The 22,509-nt window shown below is 34.9% G+C and overlaps 1 protein-coding gene across 2 annotated transcripts in view; it reads left to right on the forward strand.

Annotated features, from left to right (window-relative positions):
• The window catches only part of NRAP (nebulin related anchoring protein), a 70,962-nt gene that overhangs the window by 12,223 nt on the left and 36,230 nt on the right, over nt 1-22,509 (forward strand). For both annotated transcript variants that reach the window (XM_058187924.1, XM_058187925.1), the window contains 15 exons: nt 211-318; nt 1,183-1,275; nt 2,123-2,227; nt 3,643-3,759; nt 4,231-4,335; nt 5,017-5,121; nt 5,801-5,905; nt 8,606-8,704; nt 10,154-10,258; nt 11,519-11,626; nt 12,679-12,780; nt 14,089-14,286; nt 15,017-15,121; nt 17,015-17,113; nt 21,955-22,059. In XM_058187924.1, the coding sequence (XP_058043907.1) occupies nt 211-318; nt 1,183-1,275; nt 2,123-2,227; nt 3,643-3,759; nt 4,231-4,335; nt 5,017-5,121; nt 5,801-5,905; nt 8,606-8,704; nt 10,154-10,258; nt 11,519-11,626; nt 12,679-12,780; nt 14,089-14,286; nt 15,017-15,121; nt 17,015-17,113; nt 21,955-22,059 (1,659 nt within the window). The remainder of the gene's footprint in view (nt 1-210; nt 319-1,182; nt 1,276-2,122; nt 2,228-3,642; nt 3,760-4,230; nt 4,336-5,016; nt 5,122-5,800; nt 5,906-8,605; nt 8,705-10,153; nt 10,259-11,518; nt 11,627-12,678; nt 12,781-14,088; nt 14,287-15,016; nt 15,122-17,014; nt 17,114-21,954; nt 22,060-22,509) is intronic.

Consider the following 22,509-nt stretch of genomic DNA (forward strand, 5'->3'; position numbering starts at 1 on the left):
TGACCTAGACCAGGGGCCTGCAAACTTGGCTCTTTTAAGACTTGTGGACTTCAACTCCCAGAGTTCCTCAGCCAGCTTCAACTCTGGGAGTTGAAGTCCACAAGTCTTAAAAGAGCCAAGTTTGCAGACCCCTGACCTAGGCCATGATTTATATGAATTGGATTTATAGCTCTATTGCTATAGCTTTACACATTCTTGACTTTTTTTCAGTTTAAATACCCAGAAGAATATGAACAACAAAGAGGGAAAGGAAGCTTCCCAGCTATGATAACACCAGCTTATCAGATTGCTAAAAGAGCCAATGAACTTGCTAGCGATGTAAGTTCTACAAGTCATGAATAGAACACATTCTGTCTATAAGATAACATATGCTCTATTAGTCATGCTAAATCAAAGCTACATCTGTACCATATTTTTTTAAAATTAAGACATTTTCTGCAGTGGAAAAAAATTACAAATATTATCCTAGTTTTGAAAAGGACAGAGATTAATAGGTCAATGGTTGTTCCTTACAATGCAACATTTATGCTAAAAGGACAAATTAATCTCAGAATGGTAGAAAGCTGGCACTCCCAGATACACGAATTAGGTGGTAAATGCTTATATTTAGTCATGTAAGGAATTAAATTCAGTCTCCTCATCGATCTTTTGGCTGATGTGAGAACAGTGGTCATTGGCTATTCGTTTTTTTAAATATGATTTTTTTGGGAAGCTTTGGGAAAAGGACATAATCGCCAATACACATTAATATAAATTAAAGAAGAAACAGAAAAGAAAAACAAAGAGAAAGCAAAAAGTGCAAGAAAGAAAACAATTGAAAAGAAAAAAAATTACAGATGTGGCTTCCAATATTCTTCACTTCATTTATAAGCACAATTATATTTTAAGCTTTTTCTCTTATGTCTTCTTCTTTCTATAATATATCCTGTTTAATCATCAAAGCCATAAATCACAAGTTCATTTTTTTTCATTTTTACACAAAACATTCACAAGAGGTTTCCAGTTACCAATAAATATAGGTAATGTCTTCTCTATTTTTCTTCCACTTTTTTCTTTTTTTGTATATTATTTATTTATTTACTTATTTTATGCTCTGCACATTTATGTAGAAAGTAGTCAATCAGTCTTAGTACTATTAGAATGTCAGAATAAATTCATTTCTTTTATTATCATTTCTTTCAGGTTAAGTATCACCAAAGATATGAAAAAGAAATTAAGGGAAAAGCAAGTCATTCTGTTGGCACATTAAAAGAAAATGTAGATCAATTTAATCAGGTAACAATCAAATTGATTCACAGATGTTCTATTTCACTGTGCTTCTAAAATAGTGGTTTCAGTCTACATATTATGAGTAATAGTTCCTATGATAGTTTAGGACTTTTGATTTCCTTGCATTAGTGCCCGACATTCTACTTCTTGAAATGGTAAATTTTAGAATAAAATGAAATGGGGAAATGGAGGTTCAGCTAGATGCAAAGTTTAGGTATGTCAGCTGTTCGTAAGAATTTATTAAATAGTAGAATCTTTTATTTTCTTTAATTGATATGGCAAGATAAGAGAAAGGTTTCTCCATATACTTAGCAAGGAAATTATTAATATGTTCCACTATATTTATTAATATATTAAATTCATATACCGTATTGTCTGCATCCCATGGTTATATGGATTTCTTAGAAGAGTATACGTGATCTATTGCAGTGCTTGGTTTTAGGTAAGCAATGTCATGCAAAGATAAGAAAAAAGAATAAGTAAAGGGGAAAAAAATTAAAGGCAGATAAAGAAAAAAATATAGCTAAATTTACTTCACAATAACACCATTGTACACCACACTTTTCATTTTGTTTCCACCACATGTATCAATTCATATATTGCCTTTAGTGTGATCTACAAATAAATGAACGGATTAAAAAGATGATGCTTTCAATATGGGTTATAATTTCTTATGTTCATGTTAGGAATTTAAAAATAAACTGGTAAAATCATGCTTTCAACCTCTTTCACTATCTACTCTCTTACATTGTCCATTTGATGTTGCAATATATGAAAGCAATACTTCTTACAATGGCTAATATTAAAATGAGATATAAAAATAAGTAATTGATCACTGCTTAATATTCTTCAGGATTATATGCAAGAATACGAAGAGCATAGAGGAAAAGGCAGTTTCCCTGCTATGATCACACCAGCATATCTAAATGCTAAGAAGGCAAATGAATTGGCTAGTGATGTAAGTATGAAATTGGATGTCTCAGTTAATATGGGCCAGATCCAAAATGCTTGCCATAGTTTATCTGGTGTCATATTATTTGAGCAACTAATGGAAACCTATAAAAAGAACAAGTCCTTTGAGGACATTAGCTGTTTTTTGTGATCTACCAAATGACCCTTTGTTTGAATTCTGATTGAGTATGCTCTAAATACATGCTTTCAGAACTAGAATATTTAGTTAGAAATATTTTATTACTATTAAAACAATTAATACTCATCTTCTGTATTTATTTTTAAATAAACTTTAAATAAACTGTTTTCTAGCACTCTTCTTGGGGAAGATCTATCTGTGTGGTTGCTAAGAAGCAACCATAACACATGGCACATAATTAGCTACAGTACTCTAGCACTCTACCAATCTCTACATGTTTTTAAGCCTGTAGTAATATCTACAGTTAGTGATAAAGGATCATGAACAGGTGGTTCATGAACTATTTAGCACATGCATATGTCTTGCAATGTTTTCTAGTTGTATATAATCAAAAATAAACTGACAGTTTATTTACTTTTCCAATATATGCAATTAATGAAAATTATTTTTGTATATTTTGCATAAAGAACTGACACAGCATTTAATATTATTTAAATTAGTATTTCAAAACAATCCTGTGAAATATGTGGGAGTTGAATCCATTTTTTTTACCTCAAACTTATTATAATGTTTTGGCTTTTATAACTGGACGGAACAAATTATTTTTTCCTGAAAGACATTTGCTCCAATATGTTTCCAAAGTTTCTTTGATTTATTGGATGCAGATAAGGTTTCTCATGAATGAGAACAAAAGGGTTCTGGAGTTTTATGACATTTTTTCCCCAATTTATTGTTTCTTACAAATATGCAAATAGTGCTTATATAGGATGTAACAAGATTCATAAAATAACAAAATTGCAAACACATCAGATGCAGCATGATATGCAGTCTCAAATATTGTGATGGACATTGAAGGAAAATTTTAAGAAAAGAACAGCAAATTGTTGAAACTGTTGTTTGATATAGAACCTGCTGTTATTTGCTGAAGCAAGTTGCTAGTGTGGAATGAATGTGTCTGTGTGTGTTTGTATGGGTATACATAAACCCACATCCACGGCCACAATTTATTTGACACCACTATGAAGCAGCTATTGTTAGTTTAAAAATAGAAAAAGTAAATCACAAATATTCTATTCAAAAGCAGGTTAACAGCATGTGCAGTTCAACTGTACCTGACTTTGTATATTTTAATTTCTTTTTCACTCATACATTTATTAAAACAATAGTATCATGGGATAAATTATATGTTCACTAAAAAGATTTGTCTCACCAATCTTCAGCAATAGCTAAGTAAATGAAAAATATGGTTTGCCTGTAGCTCTTACACCATATTTCTTTTTCAGATTAAATACAAGAAGGATTTTTCCCAAATGAAAGGAGCAGCCCATTACCACTGTCTTTCAGCCCAAGAAAATCTAGTTCTGAAGCAAGCCCAGGATGTGAACAAGCTGTACAGTGAGGTAAAACCATACATCTTGATTGACAGTAAATGTAGAGGAGATTTTTATAGGTAAATTATTGTTACTTATTTTATTTTTATTATAGTTATTTACATGTAACTTTGTCATATCTATCACAGAGTTACTTTCTAACTCTGAAACACTGATAGCTTATTTCTAAAACTACCACTGTTCCATCATCCCGTACTTTTTCATATAAAAAAAATCAGTTTTTTAATTTTAAATTGGTGCAAGAGAAGCTTCACCAGGGCAAATAAATTCATAAAAAAATTCTGCAGTTGTATGAAAGTGATAGACAATAGGTTTGGTTACTATTGTCAAAGTATAACAGCTGCGCCAATCTTCTGAGGTGTGGTCCCCTTTTTCATCTGCAAAATGGTGCTGATATATGGATGATATATGAGCATTTTTTTCTGTCTGTCTGTCAGTCTATCACCTTACACATATCTTTTTTTTCTTGTTAATTTTAAGGTTGAGTATAAGAAGGGTTTGGAGAACAGTAAAGGCCACAGTATTAATTACTGTGAGACTCCTCAATTCAGGAATGTTAACAAGATCTCAAAATACACCAGTGATGTAAGTCTTGAGTTATTTGCGTGCACTTCTATGAAAGCTTAACTTAGGTACTGTTGAAATCACAGTTTCTATATAAGTGACTTTCGGAAAAAACCAAATAGCTTAGATCAAAGACTACAAAAGTCATTGCAAAAGAGATTGGATATAAATTAATCAGTAATCCAGTAATTTATGTTAATTTTAATATTAATTATCTTCATCTGTTATGGTTGTTTATAGCCTCAATTATCAAATAGCCTTGGTTATCAATTTTGAATTTAAATTAAAGAACAAAATAGAGGCCAAACAGATTATAATCCAATAACATTTTGTTATCAGTTTTTAACAGCAAGTAACAGCAATTGAATTTGGATAGTGTATACCTTATGATGAGAAAGGTTCATAATGTCAATATTGTTTTATGTATTTGAAAAAACATGATATCCTATTAAAAATAATCTATATTGAAGTTGTAAATCAGTATGGTTAAATTGGATTTAACTACGGTCTTTTGTTCTTAAATATGTGGATGTTTTCTAACTAAAATAGCACCAAAATAAAACAATGCAGAATTATCTTTTGAAATAACAATACAGTTACACCCTATCAGTTCTTACATTGTTTTAAATTTTCTATTAAGTCTTGTTACAAGGGACAAGTAATAATATTTATATGTGAGAAGTGTTTTGTGTTTGTGTTCAGCTCAAATATAAAGAACATTACCAGAACCAGAAAGGCCATTATGAAGGAGTTGGTATGGACCGGCGCACACTGCATGCCATGAAAGTTGGAAGTTTGGCAAGCAACGTAAGCTGTTTAAATCAGACTATCTTTAATTATTTTCTATATATCATTTCAAATTGATATCTAGTCTTTGCTTCCTGAAATGATGGAGAGCCACACTTTTAATATTTCTTAAGAGCTGTAGGAATGGCCATATATATTTCTGTACTGTTCAAAGGACATATTAAAAATTAATTTTGCATAAGGATATATTATACCAGTAAACATGTATTTTGGATCACTAGAGGAAACAATAGGGTTTATTTCATTTATGTGGCAGGTAGTTCAATTCCTCTGGGAATGTATTTTGTTAATTGACATGTTATGTGTCTTGAGACTTGGCATTAAGATATTTGAATTATTAATAAATTAATTTTTAAGGAACGGCATTCTCTTTGTTCCTCATGCTTATAAAAGTTTAGTTCATAAACCGCTGCTTTGATACTGTTATTTTGATACTGCTGCATTTAAGAACAACTGTACTTAATCCAATATTTTTGGTATTGAGTGAGATGGCATTTCTTACATCCCTTGAAGCATGTTATTTACAAATGTACAAGACACTAAAAAACCATGACACATATGGAATCCTGATCTTGCTTTGTTGGTTAAGTTTAATAGTTTCCATTTTCCTTTGTCATGTAACTATTTAAAAATGGATAGTTTTAAAAAGGTGGTTGTTTTTGTGCTCCTTGTGTTCCAGATAGCCTATAAATCTGACTATGCACATGATGAGTCTAACTACAATTACCCAGTGATCCTGACCCCCTCCTATCAGACAACAAGGAAGCTGGATCCTCTGAAAGATGTAAATAGCTTATCTGCATGACTTATTTTGCATGACTTGCCATCTCCTGTAGGGAAAAGTATATTTTGTGGCCTTTGTAAAACAGTTGTTTAATTGCAGTGACAGACATAGACAATGAAATCCTAGAAGAGCAAGTTGTTTTCCAGTTGATATGCTAGGCTCATGAACTGTCAAGGGACTGAGAATAAGAGATACAATCTGCTGTATTTAGATAGACTGGCATCAGTCCTGTTCTCGTTGCTTGCAACCAAATGTCATTGCTATAATTATCAAGCAAAGGGACTTTAACGCTACTACAATTGTACTGGTTTTATACCAATATAAGAGGTTCTTCATCCAGTTTTCTATATCTTGGTTTGTTGGTTTCATTGCACTTTATGTGGGGTACTCTTAAAAATGGTTTGAAATGCAACAGCTTGGATGTTATGTGGCATATGGTACCCAAATCGTAAGATGGTGCACAGAAATTTTTGCTCTGCTTTCCAGCTACCTAGCACGATTAGTTAAGAAATTGTTAATCAAAGTCCTAGATGACTCAGGAATTGATCAACCAAGATCCCCCCCCCTTTCCTCCCATATTAGGATTATGACTATCAATGAAAATCTTCATGAAAAGCCTTTCTAAAGACGCTCCTGCTGTCAGGAACATGCTTATTTGGTATCCTGAAAAGGGTCTTTTGCCTTACCACTAATTTTTTTATCCTTCAGAAAACCAGTGAAAATATCTCTCTTAAGAGGCTTTGATTGCTAATTGATAGTTTTATTACCTTTAATTAACTTTTTTTAAAAAATTTTTTTACCTTATACATTATTTATTTATTGCTATCCACTGAAGTGCTCAAATTTAGTAGAAAGGGAGAGTGTAAGTCAGAGTAATAATATTCTGTATATATTCTTCTATAATGAAACTCGGCAGAATATCAGTTATTCTTGTTTTTAAGCATAATGGTCACAAACAGAAATTAATGAAAGCTAATCTAATCTCCTTCCTGGCTAGTAGATTCAGAGCATTTTAGTTTCTAAAGTTTGCTAAATCTTGCTTGGAATCTTGGGAATTACATTTTGGAGAAGGAACTAAAAATTTTCTCCTGATTTCTTGCATACTGCTATAGTTTCTCGAAATGTAGGCAGCCTAGAACTGCTTTCCTACGCACACAAAATGACTTATGCAAACATATCAGTTAAATAGCTTAGGTGACAAGGGTAGCTCAGTTCAGGACATAAAGGCCTACATCTATTGTCAGTTATTTTGGATTCATCCTAATTCAAAGAGTTTACATTAGCTTTCTAAATAGTGTACTTTTCACTTGGGATTTTGGGATTTTGTTGCTAGCTAAAAATAGTATAAAATAATAGTAAATTGAATAGTAATTCCATATTATGTTTCTAGCAGAAGAAAAAGATAGCCACTCAATGCCTTATTTTTGTTAAAATATTTCCAGACAGTGCAATGCAGGAAGTTGTGTTGCACTGAAGGAGCTGCCTTCTATTGTATCTGATGATTGGCCCATCTAACTGAGTTTGTATAGACTTCTGAAACTTTGGAGATTTACATGAGATTTTGATTCTCAATAACTATAGACTGACTTTCTGATCTTGGGTTCCTAAATACTTGTATTGAAATTTGTATTACCCTGGCCATATGAAACCATGATTATCAGGAATATGGAAAGTGTACTTTGAAATAATCTAGAGAACCAGTTTTGGAAATGCATTTGGTTGTGGCAGTCCAGCGTTTTCATATCTTCATCAGTTCAACCTAGAATGCCAAAAGTTGAGAGTCAAACCTGTGCCAAGGTTTTAATAATTTTAAATTTCAAATAATGGCTTTTATTCTTTAAGAATCAATGGAAATAAAAAAGAAGACTCTGGTTCCACCTTAAATCATAGTAAAGATTCAAACATCCTTAAAGTTTTGATTTTAGCACTCAGTCTGTTAACTTGCTTTTCTGGAACACCTGTTTGAACTGGAGTACACATACGCAGATGATAAGGTATTTTTGCTTATCATTTGCTTACATTTTTATTAAGCTGTAGAATAAAGCTGCCTAAGTAATCAAACAACAGTCAGTAGAATGAATTAGTCCAAGAAAGACAGATTCCTATACATCTAAGCAGTGTAGATATGGATTTTAGAGACACAGCCTTATATTCAGGGTTGAAATGAGATCTGTTGAAACTCTATATAACTAAATTTCATACTTTCAAATATTATTGAGCTGCCACATGCTTTTCTTTTCATCAAGTCATTCTGTTGACTTCCAACACTTAGAGCCATATTCTTATTTTTTCTCCCAGAAATCAGAGCCCATAAATAAACATATTTGGAATTTCACTGGATTTTTAGGTTATCTGCTGATGCAAGAATGGTTTATCAAATTAAAAAGAATGCATTGGATGCGGATTACCTATATCATGTTAAGAGTTTTAGATGTTTTATGGATGACATAGTTTAAATATAAATCCCATTTCATTTTTAAAAAGTCTCTAAATGAACTATTTTTAAATGACATACAATTTGTAGCTTAGTAAAGAAGTAATTAATCAATCAATCAATCAATCAGGGAGGTGAATAATGATTAAGATCTGATAAAAATATTAATTGTACCCTGCACTGTGATCTGAATGTTTTTGGATGAGATTAACATTTGTAATTTTGAAAGTTTGTATAATCTGAATGTTTATTTGTTTTAATTTTAGGTAAACTACAGGCAAAATATAGATAAATTGAAATATAGCTCTGTTACGTGCACGCCTCAGATCCTTCAAGCAAAAATCAATGCCCAGCAACTTAGCGATGTAAGTTCTATTATGATTTTCAAATAGTTATCCCAAAACACAGCAACTTTGTTGTGTTTGTTGTGTTAAATAACTGTTTAACAAACAGATATTTATTTCTGGAAAAAATAATACAAAATTTATCAAGGGCAACACAGTCTATTTGAACACACAGCCCTGATAGATGGGTACTTTTGCCAGCTCCCTTTGGCCATTGAATGACTTTTCATCTAATTTCTAACAAGAATAAGAAGGATTGGCAGATTCAGTGTCTCCTTCTGGGCCATTGTGTAATTTGGGCTAAAAGAGACAATAGCAGTGGATAGGACTCAAAGCATATTTTGGTTTGATGAGGGGTATGAAACAGGTCTCTGTGGCTTGTTCGACACACATAATCAAAATAAAACCAGGATGCTATAATCCAGGAGATCTGGCGGCATGGTGATTAGAATGTAGTATTGCAGGCCAATTCTGGCAACAGCCAGGAGTTGATCCTGACCGGCTCAAGGTTGATTCAGTATTCCATCCTTCTGAGGTCAGTAAAATGAGGACCCAGATTGTTGGGGGCAATATGCTGTCATTTGTAAACTACTCAGAGAGCGCTATAAAGTTCTATGGAATGGTATATAAATCTTCAGAGCTATTACAATATCATAACTGAAAAACCATAGACTGTTCAGTGACACAAATACTTCAGAGAAACATGCAATAGTTAGATGTTAATTAGTCATGTCTACCAGATATTTATTTTTGTAATATTTACTTTTGTTCATAAAGGATTCAGTTTTTATACATTACACAATTTTTATGAGATTAGAATATTGAAGTTGAGAAGTTATTTTATATGAGATGATATCTGTAACATATCTGTACAAATAGAAACTAAACTTATATGTCTTCCTACTGAGTAATTAAGTGCTTTCATGAAGCAAAACAGGCTAGACTGAAATAATTATTCACTCCCTTCTGGAGATTTTTCTAGGATGATGAAAATGGAAGGCAATCATATCTTAACTGTCACAGGAATTGATACAGATAGAAGATGACCATTTTAGTTATGACATCAATGATTAATTTATGTAAAATCTAATATGTTAATAAAAGTAGAACAACTTAAAAATGAATCGCAGAATTTCAATGAAAATTAAATGACTATTTACTAACCAAATTTCCCGAATATTATACAGTATAGTTTTTAATCATTCAGACCCTTTCTTCCTTCTGAGAAGATCCTTCTGAGAATATATTCTTTGAGAATATCTTCTATTTATTCTTTGTTTATTAATATGCTAACAAAATACTAGCCATTATAATTTATATTTTATTTTGCATTCATATTTTTCAATGACAAGTTGAAAAGGGTAACATGAAGATTTTACACCCTTTTTTGAGATGTAGCATAGCTTCACAATAGTATTATGATCTTGATTAATTACAAATCTTTAAAAACATGTTTTTGACTTTTGCCAGCTGAATTATCGAGCCAACTATCAGAAAAACAAATCACATTATACTTTGCCTCAAGATGTACCAGAGCTAGTGAAGGCAAAAGCCAATGCAGAATTATACAGTGAGGTAAGACTTTTCCTTTTTCCATTGTAGATATTGGTTTAAGTGAATGCAAGACAGCACTTCAAACATTCAACAACTTTCTGCTGCATGAAAGAGAGAAAAGGAAGGCATTAAAGAAAAAGAAAAGGAGAGACAGGAGGGTTTTGTTTTTAGCTTTAAACTATTTTGCTTCAGCCAATCAGCCATGGCAAGGAGCCTTGAAAATGTTCTAGATTGCCCACACCTATAGCGATTTATCTGTAGAGTCTGCCAATTGAACCTTGTAAGAATTGCTTCTGAGTAAGCACAGGCACAGATTAGTTTAGATAGTAAAGTCTGAGCATTTATTAGCAGGAAGCTGGGAAGCAAAGTTCTGTTTTCTGCTGGTGGTGGAAGGAAGAAACAATGTTCTGCTTATCTAAAGAAATATTGGCAGGGTTCAACACATGAGAGAAAGGGAGATTAAGTTTTTCCCATTCCATTCAACACTCCAGCTAACAACTGCTGGCTAGGAGTTTCAGGAAGGGAAAATCCTCACGGTTTCTTGCTCTTAGCTACCATGATCATGACCAGTGGGAGAAAGGAAAACTAAATTGTCTTTATCATGGTTCCATGAATTGTAAGGAAGAGAGAAGTTTTGTGAATTTAGCCCTCAACCTAAAATATGAAATAAGATTCCTTTCGGACACTCTTCTCACCCTTGGGTTTCACTTGCTTAAATGAACCTTGTCTGAAAGAGCATTTTTGAGAAGAACCAAGCTCATCTGCATCCAAGTGGTTCTGAATAATACATAGATATGGTTGTAAATATAGCCTGAAACAGGATATATGTCCCTATGCATACAAGCAGTCATCGACTTAAGAACAAAATGGGAATCAGAATTTCAGTTTTTAAGCAATGCAGTCATTAAGTGAGCTATCACGTGATGGGACTTTATTTTATAATAATTTTTATGGTAGTTGTTAAAGGAATAACCTTGGTCATTAAGTGAATCTGGCTTCCCCAATTGATTTTGCTTGTTGAAAGCCAGCTGGAAATGTTGCAAATCACGATCACATGACTGCAAGATGCTGCAACCATCGTAAGTATGAGTCAGTTGCAAGCACCAAAATTGTGATTTCATGACTGCAGAGGTGGTAGAATGGTTGTAATTTTGAAGATGGGGAGGCCATTGTTAATTATCATTGAACAAATGGTCATAAGTCAACCACCACCTGGTTCGCTATGTTTCTATATGTATGGCTTATTTTTATTGGTAATATATAACTATATTTTCTTCCTAGATTAAATACAAAGAAGACTGGCAGAAAAGCAGGGGCCGCAACTTTGAAATGAAATTAGATTCCAAGTCTTTGCTTGCAGCCAAAGTTTCAGGAGATCTTGCCAGTGAAGTAGGCTCTATATGTTTTCTATATCTTTGAAGGATTTATTCATAGTAAAAATCAGCATAGTTTATATAAATGAAAACAACTTGTTTTAGAAATTCAGGAATATGATTTGTTTTGGAAAATAATATGGCATAAAACTAGGATAGAATAATCTTTGCTTTCTAGACACTTTCTGAATGAAACTTTGAAAATTAATTTTCAGGGCTTGAAATTAAGCATGCACGCAGATAAATATAGACATGGACCAAAACATATGTTTAATTCATTTCAAAGTATTTCAGGCAACATTTATTAGTTACTTAAAGGTAAAGGTTAAGGTTCCCCTCGCACATACGTGCTAGTCGTTGCCGACTCTAGGGGGCGGTGCTCATCTCCGTTTCAAAACCGAAGAGCCAGCGCTGTCCGAAGACGTCTCCGTGGTCATGTGGCCGGCATGACTCAACGCCAAAGGCGCACGGAACACTGTTACCTTCCCACCAAGGTGGTTCCTATTTTTTCTACTTGCATTTTTACATGCTTTCTAAACTGCTAGGTTGGCAGAAGCTGGGACAAGTAACGGGAGCTCATCCCGTTACACGGCAGCACTAGGGTTTCGAACCACTGAGCTGCCGACCTTTCGATCAACAAACTCAACGTCCTAGCCCCTGAGCCACCACATCCCCTTTATTAGTTACTTAGATTTAGTTAAAAAAAGACTGAATTTAAGTGTAAATGTTCACAGCCCCAGGTATATATTTTGGGTTTTGTAACTCTTGTCATAAAATTGTTGCCCAGTTAGAAAGTTAGAAATGTACAGTTAGAAAGTACCTTAGAAAGCAAAATGTAAACTTCTGAGCTAAAAACTAGAAGATATTTTTTTAAATAGTTGCCTTTCCTCTTTTCAGGTAAGAATTCAGGTAAGTAAAGAACTCATTGTGCAAAGAGTTTTTAAGGGGAAAAAATCACAGTATTAGATAATTACTTTGTACATTATTCAGCCTTTGAAATGCTAGGAAGTTTATATCTAGGGGTCACAGTGTATGATTCTATAATTATTACTTATTTTCTCTATAAAGATTAAATACAAAGAAGACTATGAGAAAATGAAAGGAAAAGCTTTGTCAACAAAAGATTCAAGACTTCTGCACTCTATGCAAGTAGCCAAAATAAATAGTGAGGTAAATGTCCTTTCATGTCCACTTTTATTATTTCTTTAGGATTTACAGAACCCACTGGTTACAGTAAAAAAAAATCAGTATTTCTTATTAGATTTCTTTATTAAGCAAAACAATAGGGGTTAAAAGCTTAAACCCTGTAGAGATTGGAGACCAAATAGTATTAATGATCAACTCATATTTATTACATTAGGAATCGGGCTCACATGATCCATTTCGTATTCCCTTGTAATTTCCTTTCACTGACTAGCAATACCTCTCTTCTGTCATTAGATATGTCAATCATGTTTAACGCTAAGCAGGGTTGGCAAAATGGATAATTCAAACTCTTCATAATTATTATAAATGCAGATTTGCAATATTTTTGGTTTGGAAAGAAATAAGATCTCCTTATATTATAACTGATAATATAACTTATTGCCAGAGTTTCAGATCTTAGTTCAAAGAAATTTGCATTGAAACTTTGGTTCAAAATAAGTTATTAAAGATATTATTGTAGTATAAGATACATTGAAATCATTGAATTTATGCCAATCTAAATCTGCATGAGATTGTGTGTTTATTTGGTTGAAATATGCAGAAGCGGGAACTCAAACACATTCAGAGGCTGGATATTCCTCTTCTTCAACATACTGAATTATGTCAAGTGATGTAGCTTTGCAATGGAGAAATCCTGAACTACCACTTGGTGTTATCCATCTACTCAAAAGAAAGGAAGATAATCTTTTCCTTTTCCTAAGCAGAAGAAAATGTTCATTCTTTTTCTCTCAAAGGTTGAAATTTGAGAAAACCTTTCATTTTATTTCCTTATAAATAAAGGCATGGGGACTTAATCAGAATGCTGATTTTTGAAGGTATCTTCAGGTACTGATTCTTTGGTCTTCGCTTGATCCCTAGAAGAAATGGGGTCATAGCACAGCCCCAAGAAAAAGTATGGCATGCTTCTGGCACATTGAGCCACATTTGATATGCAGCTTAAAGTTTTTGCAAATGAAAACCAACATTTACCTAACTTTTGCAGCCAAAGTTATTATTTCAAATGCGGTAACCAACATAATTATTTGAAAAGAATTCAGTTAAGTGTTAGTAAAAATTTTACATTTTACTATATAATGTAAAGAAAATTTCATAATGCTAACAAAGAAAGCTGGAACAGAAATTTAGTCTTTCAACTCTTAATCAGATAAGTAAGATTGGGCAGAGATTTGAAGGAACTGAAAGTTGTTGTTGTTTTTTATCAGCTAATTCAAGATTGGTGTTTCATCAATCTGTTTAAATTTTTGGTAATGCAATATGTTGATATTACTGCAGATTGCATATAAAAAAGATTTTGAGAAGAATAAAGCACATTTCCATTTACCACTGGATATGATAAATCTGAAACATGCAAAGAAAGCCCAAGCTCTGGCTAGTGATGTTGACTATAGGAAGAAAATACATGAATATACAGCAGTTCCAGAAGATCTAAAGACACAGTGGGCCAAAAAGGCCTATGGGCTACAAAGTGAGGTAGGCTAAAACACATTTCATTTATTATTTTAAAAAGGCTTATAAGAAAAATTATGTGATTAGAATCTATTGGTTATTATTTGGTCTATTAAATCTGGGCTGCAAAAATCCAGATTATCAGTAAATTGAGAAATCTAATTATTTGTCTGCCATCAGTTGGTCATTCAGTTTTACAGTTCAGATGGTACAGCCTGGCTATTTTCATTTACAGACTACATGTTAAGACTGCAGACCAATCCACATGGAATTATATATGCACTGTAAACATAAAAATGTATTTAATTTGATTTAATTTTTATTAAATTAGTATATTTATTCTAATAGAAGAATATTTTGTTGAACTGAACTCTAGTAGTATCAACAGTAGTACAAAGAGTTTTATAATGTACAGTTTTATATATTTATAAAGTTCTATATAAAACTTTATAAATTTATATTGCTGTTATAACTTACATCTTTATCTGCATCTATTATTAGATTTATATCCTGCCTTTATTTTGTACATCCCAGGATGGCATACATAATGTTCTTGTCTCTTAATTTCCCCATGATAGCAACCTTGTCTGAGCTGAGAGAAATGGCTTTCATGTCTAAGGGATGTCCAAATGGCTTTCATGTCTAAGGGAGGACTAGAAGTCTCCTGATTACTCTTGTTACACATAACTGGCCAATTTAATATATTTTAATAATACCAGTCTACTTAAAACTTGTGGATTTCCCTTTCCTTTAGCTTCAGTACAAAACCGACCTTCAATGGATGAAGGGAGTTGGCTGGATAGCGGACCAAAGTATCAATATTGAACAAGCCAAAAAAGCAGGAGAACTCATCAGTGAGGTCAGTTTACTGATTTTACTCAAATATTATACTGAAGCTTTATAGAAAGTAAAGGCCTTGTAAGTGTGCTGATGGCATGACCCACTGTGTTATGGCTTTTTGAACACATGATTGACTGACTGTCAAACCATCAGTTGAGCTATATTAATAGCAACAAATTTTCTGCAAACGGAGAGATTTGCCAGAATTTAGCATTTTGTTAAAATATTGAACCTACTGTTCTATTTGCAATATAAGCTGCATCCTTTTCTTATCTGCAAGGAACATCATGATGGACTTATAGAAGTAGCGGAGGTTTCCTGTTTTTATCATTTGTCTTCTCAAACCATCTTTACTCTCCATATATGTGTATATCATAAAGATACAAATAGGTGGGTTTGCAGTGTCATCTCAGTGCATCATTATAGTTATGAGATTAAAATACCATAAATCTTAAATCCATATCCACAGTAGTGTGTATTGTACTTGATTGAGAAATTGGAGTGAGATAGTATACGTGTTTACGTTTTTAAATAGTCTTTTTCAAGTTATATTATTTCAATCAAAGTTATTTCAAAAAAATAATGAAGGATGTGATTACAATTAATATCACAACTACAAAGAGCCGTAGTGGCGGAATGATTAGAATACAATATTGCAGGCTAACTCTGCATTCCACTGCCAGGAGTTCAATTATGACTGGCTCATGGTTGACTCTGCCTTCCATCCTTCTAAGGACCCAGATTATTGGGGTCAATACCCTGACCTGTAAACCACTTAGAGAGGTCTGTGAAGCACTATGAAGCAGTATATGTGTGATTGCTATTGCCATAAATAAAAGGTGATTTGGAAGCCACAATTTTACTATTGTACTACATTATACCTCTCCTAGTGAGATTACCTATTCTGGTTAGGAATACCAGAATAACAGTTAGGAAAGGATCATTTTTAAAATATCTCTTTAAGGCTTCTAAGGGTTGTTGATGATTGTATATGGGAGATGAGAGCATTCACGAGGACAGGTGTTGCAATGGAAAAGGCATGTTTCTTAATTTTCATCAAGACACTGTTTAACAAAGGGACCAATATCTTGATCCCTCACTCTGTTTCACCCAGAATGAATGTAGCCATTTGTTGGCTTACTTTTCTCTAGACACTGCTGTAGAAAGAATGGACAGGAAATGTTCTATTGAACATTTAGTCAAATAGTCAAAGCTGGGCCTTAGATAAGCCTCCTTAATCTTTAAATTAATGAAACTCCATTATTTAAAACTACCAAACAAAACCCTGGAAAATGCATGAATACTGTTAAGGGGCGCGGTGGCTCAGGGGCTGAGACATTGAGCTTGTTGATTGAAAAGTTGGCAGTTCAGCAGTTTGAATTCCTAGTGCTGCGTAACGGGGTGAGCTCCCGTTACTTGCCCCAGCTTCTGTAAACCTAGCAGTTCAAAAGCACGTAAAAATGCATGAATACTGTTAAGGGGCGCAGTGGCTCAGGGACTAAGACATTGAGCTTGTAGACAAGTAGAAAAAATAGGGACTACCTTTGGTGGGAAGGTAATAGCGTTCTGTGCACCTTCAGCATTTAGTCATGCTGGCCACATGACCATGGAGATGTCTTTGGACAACGCTGGCTTTTTGGCTTTGAAATGGAGATGAGCACCTCCTCCTAGAGTCGGGAACAACTAGCACATATGTGCGAGGGGAACCTTTACCTTTTTACTGTTCACCATACATTTCATCAACGGAGCTAGCTTTAACTTCCAAGTTGACAGCAATATTTTTTTTTAAAAAAAACCTTGAAGTGCTATTGGGACCTAGACTGGAAATGAATGGAAGGTATACCTGATCAGTTTTAAAGTTGAACAAAAGTGGTGACAATGTCTGAATAATCTTAAAATATATTTTAATTAGAAAAAGTATCGACAGAGGGCTGATGCTCTAAAATTCACAAGTGTTGCAGACAGTACCCAGATCCAACATGCGAAGAAAAGCCAGGAACTGCAGAGTGATGTGAGTCAGTCTTTCATCTTCTTTCTGTATTGATTTGTTATTATTAAAAACAAAAAAAAATTCATGAGGACAAATTGATTGATAATTGGTTGATTGGTTGATTGACTATGTGTCACCAAGGCAGTGTTAACTCTTATTGACATCAATAGTTTTTCTCCATGACAATCTAACCCTAACCTGGTCCTTCTTCTGACAATGCACCCATTGCCATTGTAAACTGAGTCCATCCACCTTGCTCCTGCTGCTCCTCTTTTCTTTCCTTCCATCTTTCCCAACAGAACCTTCCCAGAAAACTAAGTCTTTACAAATACCAGCACTGAAAAATAGGAAGATTCAGCAGTGAACGTTTTCTATTTCATACATTGGTTCATATGTAGTTCATCTGTCGTACTGTAAGAGCGGTGGTGGCACAATGGTTAGAATGCAGTACTGCAGGCTATTTTTGCTGACTGCCGGTTGCTGGCTGCCTGCAATTTGGCAGTTAGAATGTCACCCGGCTCAAAGTTGACTCAGCCTTCCATCCTTCCGGGATTGGTAAAATGAGGACTCAGATTGTTGGGGGCAATATGCTGACTCTGTAAACCACTTAGAAAGGTGTTCTGACCTAGGCTTCCTGACTCAGTAAAACACACAAGTAGTCCCAAAAACCTCTTTTATTGCAACAGCTGTGATTTCTGTTCATTCTGTTCATAGTTGTAAAGAGTCCTTCAGGATAAAGCTGATAATCACCCACCTTTATCTCCCTTGACATGCTGCTAAAGACAAAGCCACACAGAGTCCAGAATCAAACAGAGCTTCAGACTTTAAACTGAACAGAATTAACGTTGCTTCCTGCAAAGTCCCATGTGCCTTTGCTCCTCTTTTAAGTCTTATGGGAGGGGCCAATCATCTCCAGTGACTCCTGAGTCATCCCTTTTGTTTTAACTGTTCTTGCCTTCTGGCAGCTCTGTGCATGCGCATGGAGCTTCCCCTGTTCCTCTGCCTCGCGAAGGTCCGACTGGAGTTTCCGGAGGCAGCACGTACCTCCCAGATGGCCCTTTGTCTAGATTGCAAGTTTCATAAACTATCATTGGTTGCATAGTTAGCAAGAGGTTTAGACTGGATTTGGCATTTTTATCTGCCTACTGAGACCTTCCCCAGCACATGGGATGGCAGATGGTGTTTAATGGTGTTAAAGGTATCATCGCAAGATGTAATGTGTTCCAAGTAAAGCTGCCTTTTGCAATTGACTGATGTTGATTTTGTCAATGCTAATACTGTTCAAGGGGTGCTCTAGTTGCACCCAAGGCATTTATTATTATTGGTAATATCTTTGCTGCTATCTTATACTTCTATTTATAGGTCTTTGTATTTTGTGATTTTTTTTCCAGTTCTTTTTCTTTTATTCTGCTGTCTCCAGGGACTGCGGTGTCCACTATCCAGCCTTATTTTCTTTTTCTTAAGAACAATTGTTAAATCTGAGATGCTATGTGGCAGGTACTTGTCTGTTGAATTCTAAAGTGCCAGAGACTTAGTTTCTTCATTTTCTATTACTTTATCTATTTTTTAGTCTTACCAGTTCTTGCTTGCAGGCAAAATAGGCGAAGAAATAGAAAATGAAGAAGCTGAAGTGCTCTGGGATACTATTTTTATTATTCTGAAATCTTTCCATAATTTAGAAAATAGATATCATACTACTTTGTATTAGCATATTAGGGGAAAGTAGCCCATTCTGATGCAATATAATATGCAGAAGCTAGCATCAGCTGCAAACCAATTTTTCACACTGTGAATAAGAAGTAGTTTTACTCTCCTATAGAATAGAATAGAATGAATATAATTTTTTATTGGCCAAGTGTGATTGGACACATAAGGAATTTGCTTCTACTGCATTACAATGTGCAATTTGTGTTATCAATTATGATAACACAAATTGTTATCATAATGATGTTATTGACAAACCCAATGCTTTACAAACTAGAATTTGGAGAAACAAAGCATATTCACGAATCATTATGACTTCTTCATGAATTTATGACTTCTTTATAAATGCTAGTCAACAGGAATGGGCATAGCAAACACTCTTTTCCTACAACCTACGCGACGACTCTACACATGGACATCACCAGATGGTCAACACAGAAATCAGATTAACTATGTGCTCTACAGCCAAAGATGAAAAAGCTCTATACAGTCAGTAAAAACAAGACCAGGAGCTGACTGTGGCTCAGATCATGAGCTTCTTCTTGCAAAATTTAGGCTTAAACTGAAGAAAGTAGGGAAAAGCACCAGGCCACTCAGGTATGAACTAAATCATATCCCTGATGAATATACAGTAGAGGTGACAAATAGATTTAAGGAATTAGATCTGATAGACAGAGTGCCTGAAGAACTATGGACAGAGGCTCGCAACATTGTACAAGAGGTGGCAACTAAAACCATTCCAAAGAAAAAGAAATGCAAGAAAGCAAAATGGCTGTCTGAGAAAGCTTTGCAAATAACTGAGGACAGAAGAGAAGCGAAAGGCAAGGGAGAAAGAGAAAGATACACCCAGTTAAATGCAGAATTCCAGAGAATAGCTAGAAGAGATAAGAATGCATTCTTAAATGAACGATGCAAAGAAATAGAAGAAAACAATAGAACAGGGAGGACCAGAGATCTCTTCAAGAAAATTGGAGATATGAAGGGAACGTTTTCATAAAAAGATGGGCATGATAAAGGACCAGAATGGCAGGGACCTAACAGAGGCAGAAGAGATTAAGAAGAGGTAGCAAAATTACACAGAAGAACTATACAAGAATGAGCTTTACATCCCTGATAACCACGATGGTGTGTTCACTGACCTTGAGCCAGACATCCTAGAATGTGAAGTCAAATGGGCCTTAGGAAATCTGAGCAACAACAAAGCTAGTGGAAGAGACAGTATTCCAGCTGAGCTATTCAAAATCTGAAAAGACGACACAGTAAAAGTGCTACACCCAATTTGCCAGCAAATTTGGAAAACTCAACAATGGCCACAGGATTGGAAAAGGTCAGTTTACATTCCAATTCCAAAGAAAGGCAGTGCCAAAGAATGTTCAAACTGTTGCACCATTGCACTCATTTCACATGCTAGTAAGGTTACGCTTAAAATCCTACAAGCTAGGCTCCAGCAGTATGTGGAGTAAGAACTACCAGAAGTACAGGCAAGATTTCATAGAAGCAGAGGAACTAGAGATCAAATTGCCAACATACGCTGGATCATGGAGAAAGCTAGGGAGTTCCAGAAAAACATCTACTTCTGATTCATTGACTATGTTAAAGCCTTTGATTGTGTGGATCACAACAAATTGTGGCAAGTTCTTAATGAGATGGGAGTACCAGACCATCTCATTTGTCTCTTGAGAAACCTGTCTGCGGGTCAAGAAGCCACAGTGAGAACTGGACACGGAACCACTGATTGGTTCAAAATAGGGAAAGGAGTCCAGCAAGGCTGTATACTATCACCCTGTCTATTTAACTTATATGCAGAGCACATCATGAGAAAGGCGGGGCTAGATGAATCAAAAATTGGAATTAAGATTGCTGGGAGAAATATCAACAACCTCAGATATGCAGATGATACCACTCTAATAGCAGAAAGCGAAGAGGAACTAAAGAGCCTCTTGATGCGGGTGAAGGAGGAGAGTGCAAAAGTTGGCTTGAAACTCAACATTAAGAAAACTAAAATCATGGCATCTGGCCTTCTCAATTCCTGGCAGATAGATGGGGAAGAAATGGAGGTAGTGACAGATTTTATTTTCCTGGGCTCCAAGATCACCGCAGATGGGGACTACAGCCAAGAAATTAAAAGACGCTTGCTCCTGGGGAGGAAAGCTATGGCAAATCTAGGCTATCTAAATCTAAATCTAAAAAGCAGAGACACCACCCTGCCAACAAAAGTGCGTATAGTCAAGGCTATAGTTTTCCCAGTTGCAATGTATGCTGTGAAGATTGGACCATAAGAAAGGCTGAGCGCCAAAGAATTGAGGCCTTTGAACTCTGGTGCTGAAGAAGACTCCTGTGAGTCCCTTGGACTGCAAGGTGAACAAACAAGTCAGTCCTAGAGGAGATCAACCCTGACTGCTCTTTAGAAGGCCAGATCCTGAAGATGAAACTGAAATACTTTGGCCACCTAATGAGAAGGAAGGACTCACTGGAGAAGAGACTAATGCTGGGAAAGATTGAGGGCAAAAGAAGAAGGGGATGACAGAGAATGAGGTGACTGGATGGAGTCACTGAAGCAATAGACATGAGTTTAAATGGACTCCAGAGGATGGTAGAGGACAGGAAGGCCTGGAGGAACATTGTCCATGGGGTCGTGATGGGTCGGACACGACTTCGCAACTAACAACAGTTCCATCATTGGCTTTTTAAGAGAATTGCAATCTGAACTATATACCACTTTATGTCCTGTGATTTTTTTTCCCCTTTCCTTTCCTTTCCTTTCCTTTCCTTTCCTTTCCTTTCCTTTCCTTTCCTTTCCTTTCCTTTCCTTTCCTTTCCTTTCCTTTCCTTTCCTTTCCTTCCCCTCCCCTCTTCTCCTCTCCTCTCCTCTCCTCTCCTCTCCTCTCCGCCCCTTCCTACTGTATAGGGGACTGATGTATAAATTTATAGTAAAATGTATGGAAAATCTCCTGTTCATTATCCAACATTTCATACTAGGGTATGAAAAAGTCTGTTCTGTCTACCTGAAATACTGTAGCCTGTCAGCTAATGTCAATGCTACAGGGCTAAAGGTTGGATCTAGCAGAAGGCATGTTGATATATTTGTAACAGCTTAAACATTTCTTGTTGTGCCTTATGCCTCTGGATGTAATGATTTGGTCTGCTTTTGTGAACAGATTGCATACAAGTCAGCAAAAGAGGATTTTCTTCACAACTACACCATCAGCAAAGATGAGCCTCTATTCATACAAGCCAGAATAAATGCCGCAAATATTAGTGAGGTATGTTGAGACTTGAATGCCACTTTGCGTGGAGTTTATGGAGAAAGCTTGAAAAATAGCTTACGTTTTAAGTAATAGTAGAAAGTTACTATGTTTGTTCAAGTTCTGAAACATTTCTATCAAAATACTTCAGAAAGGTGCACAACCCATGTGGGCATCTATACATTTGTATATAATATACATTTATGATTAAGAGTTCAACAATATCTCCCAAGAACTTTGTGAATTATAATAAGTATGGATTCTGAGTATCTGTTAGACAATGTTAGCTAGTTCTGTCAGACAACTAGTGTCTAGTATTCATTAAGAGTGACAGGGTCTCTTTACTGTTTTGTATTTCCATTTGTACAATTGTATTCCATCAGGAATAATGAAGCTGAAATTTAAAGCATTTAGATTATCCCATTTGGGAAAAGCCACCATAGAGCTTTTGTAGTTGAACACCTATGT

Source organism: Ahaetulla prasina, chromosome 6 (assembly GCF_028640845.1).
Source record: "Ahaetulla prasina isolate Xishuangbanna chromosome 6, ASM2864084v1, whole genome shotgun sequence".
NCBI lineage: Eukaryota > Metazoa > Chordata > Lepidosauria > Squamata > Colubridae > Ahaetulla > Ahaetulla prasina.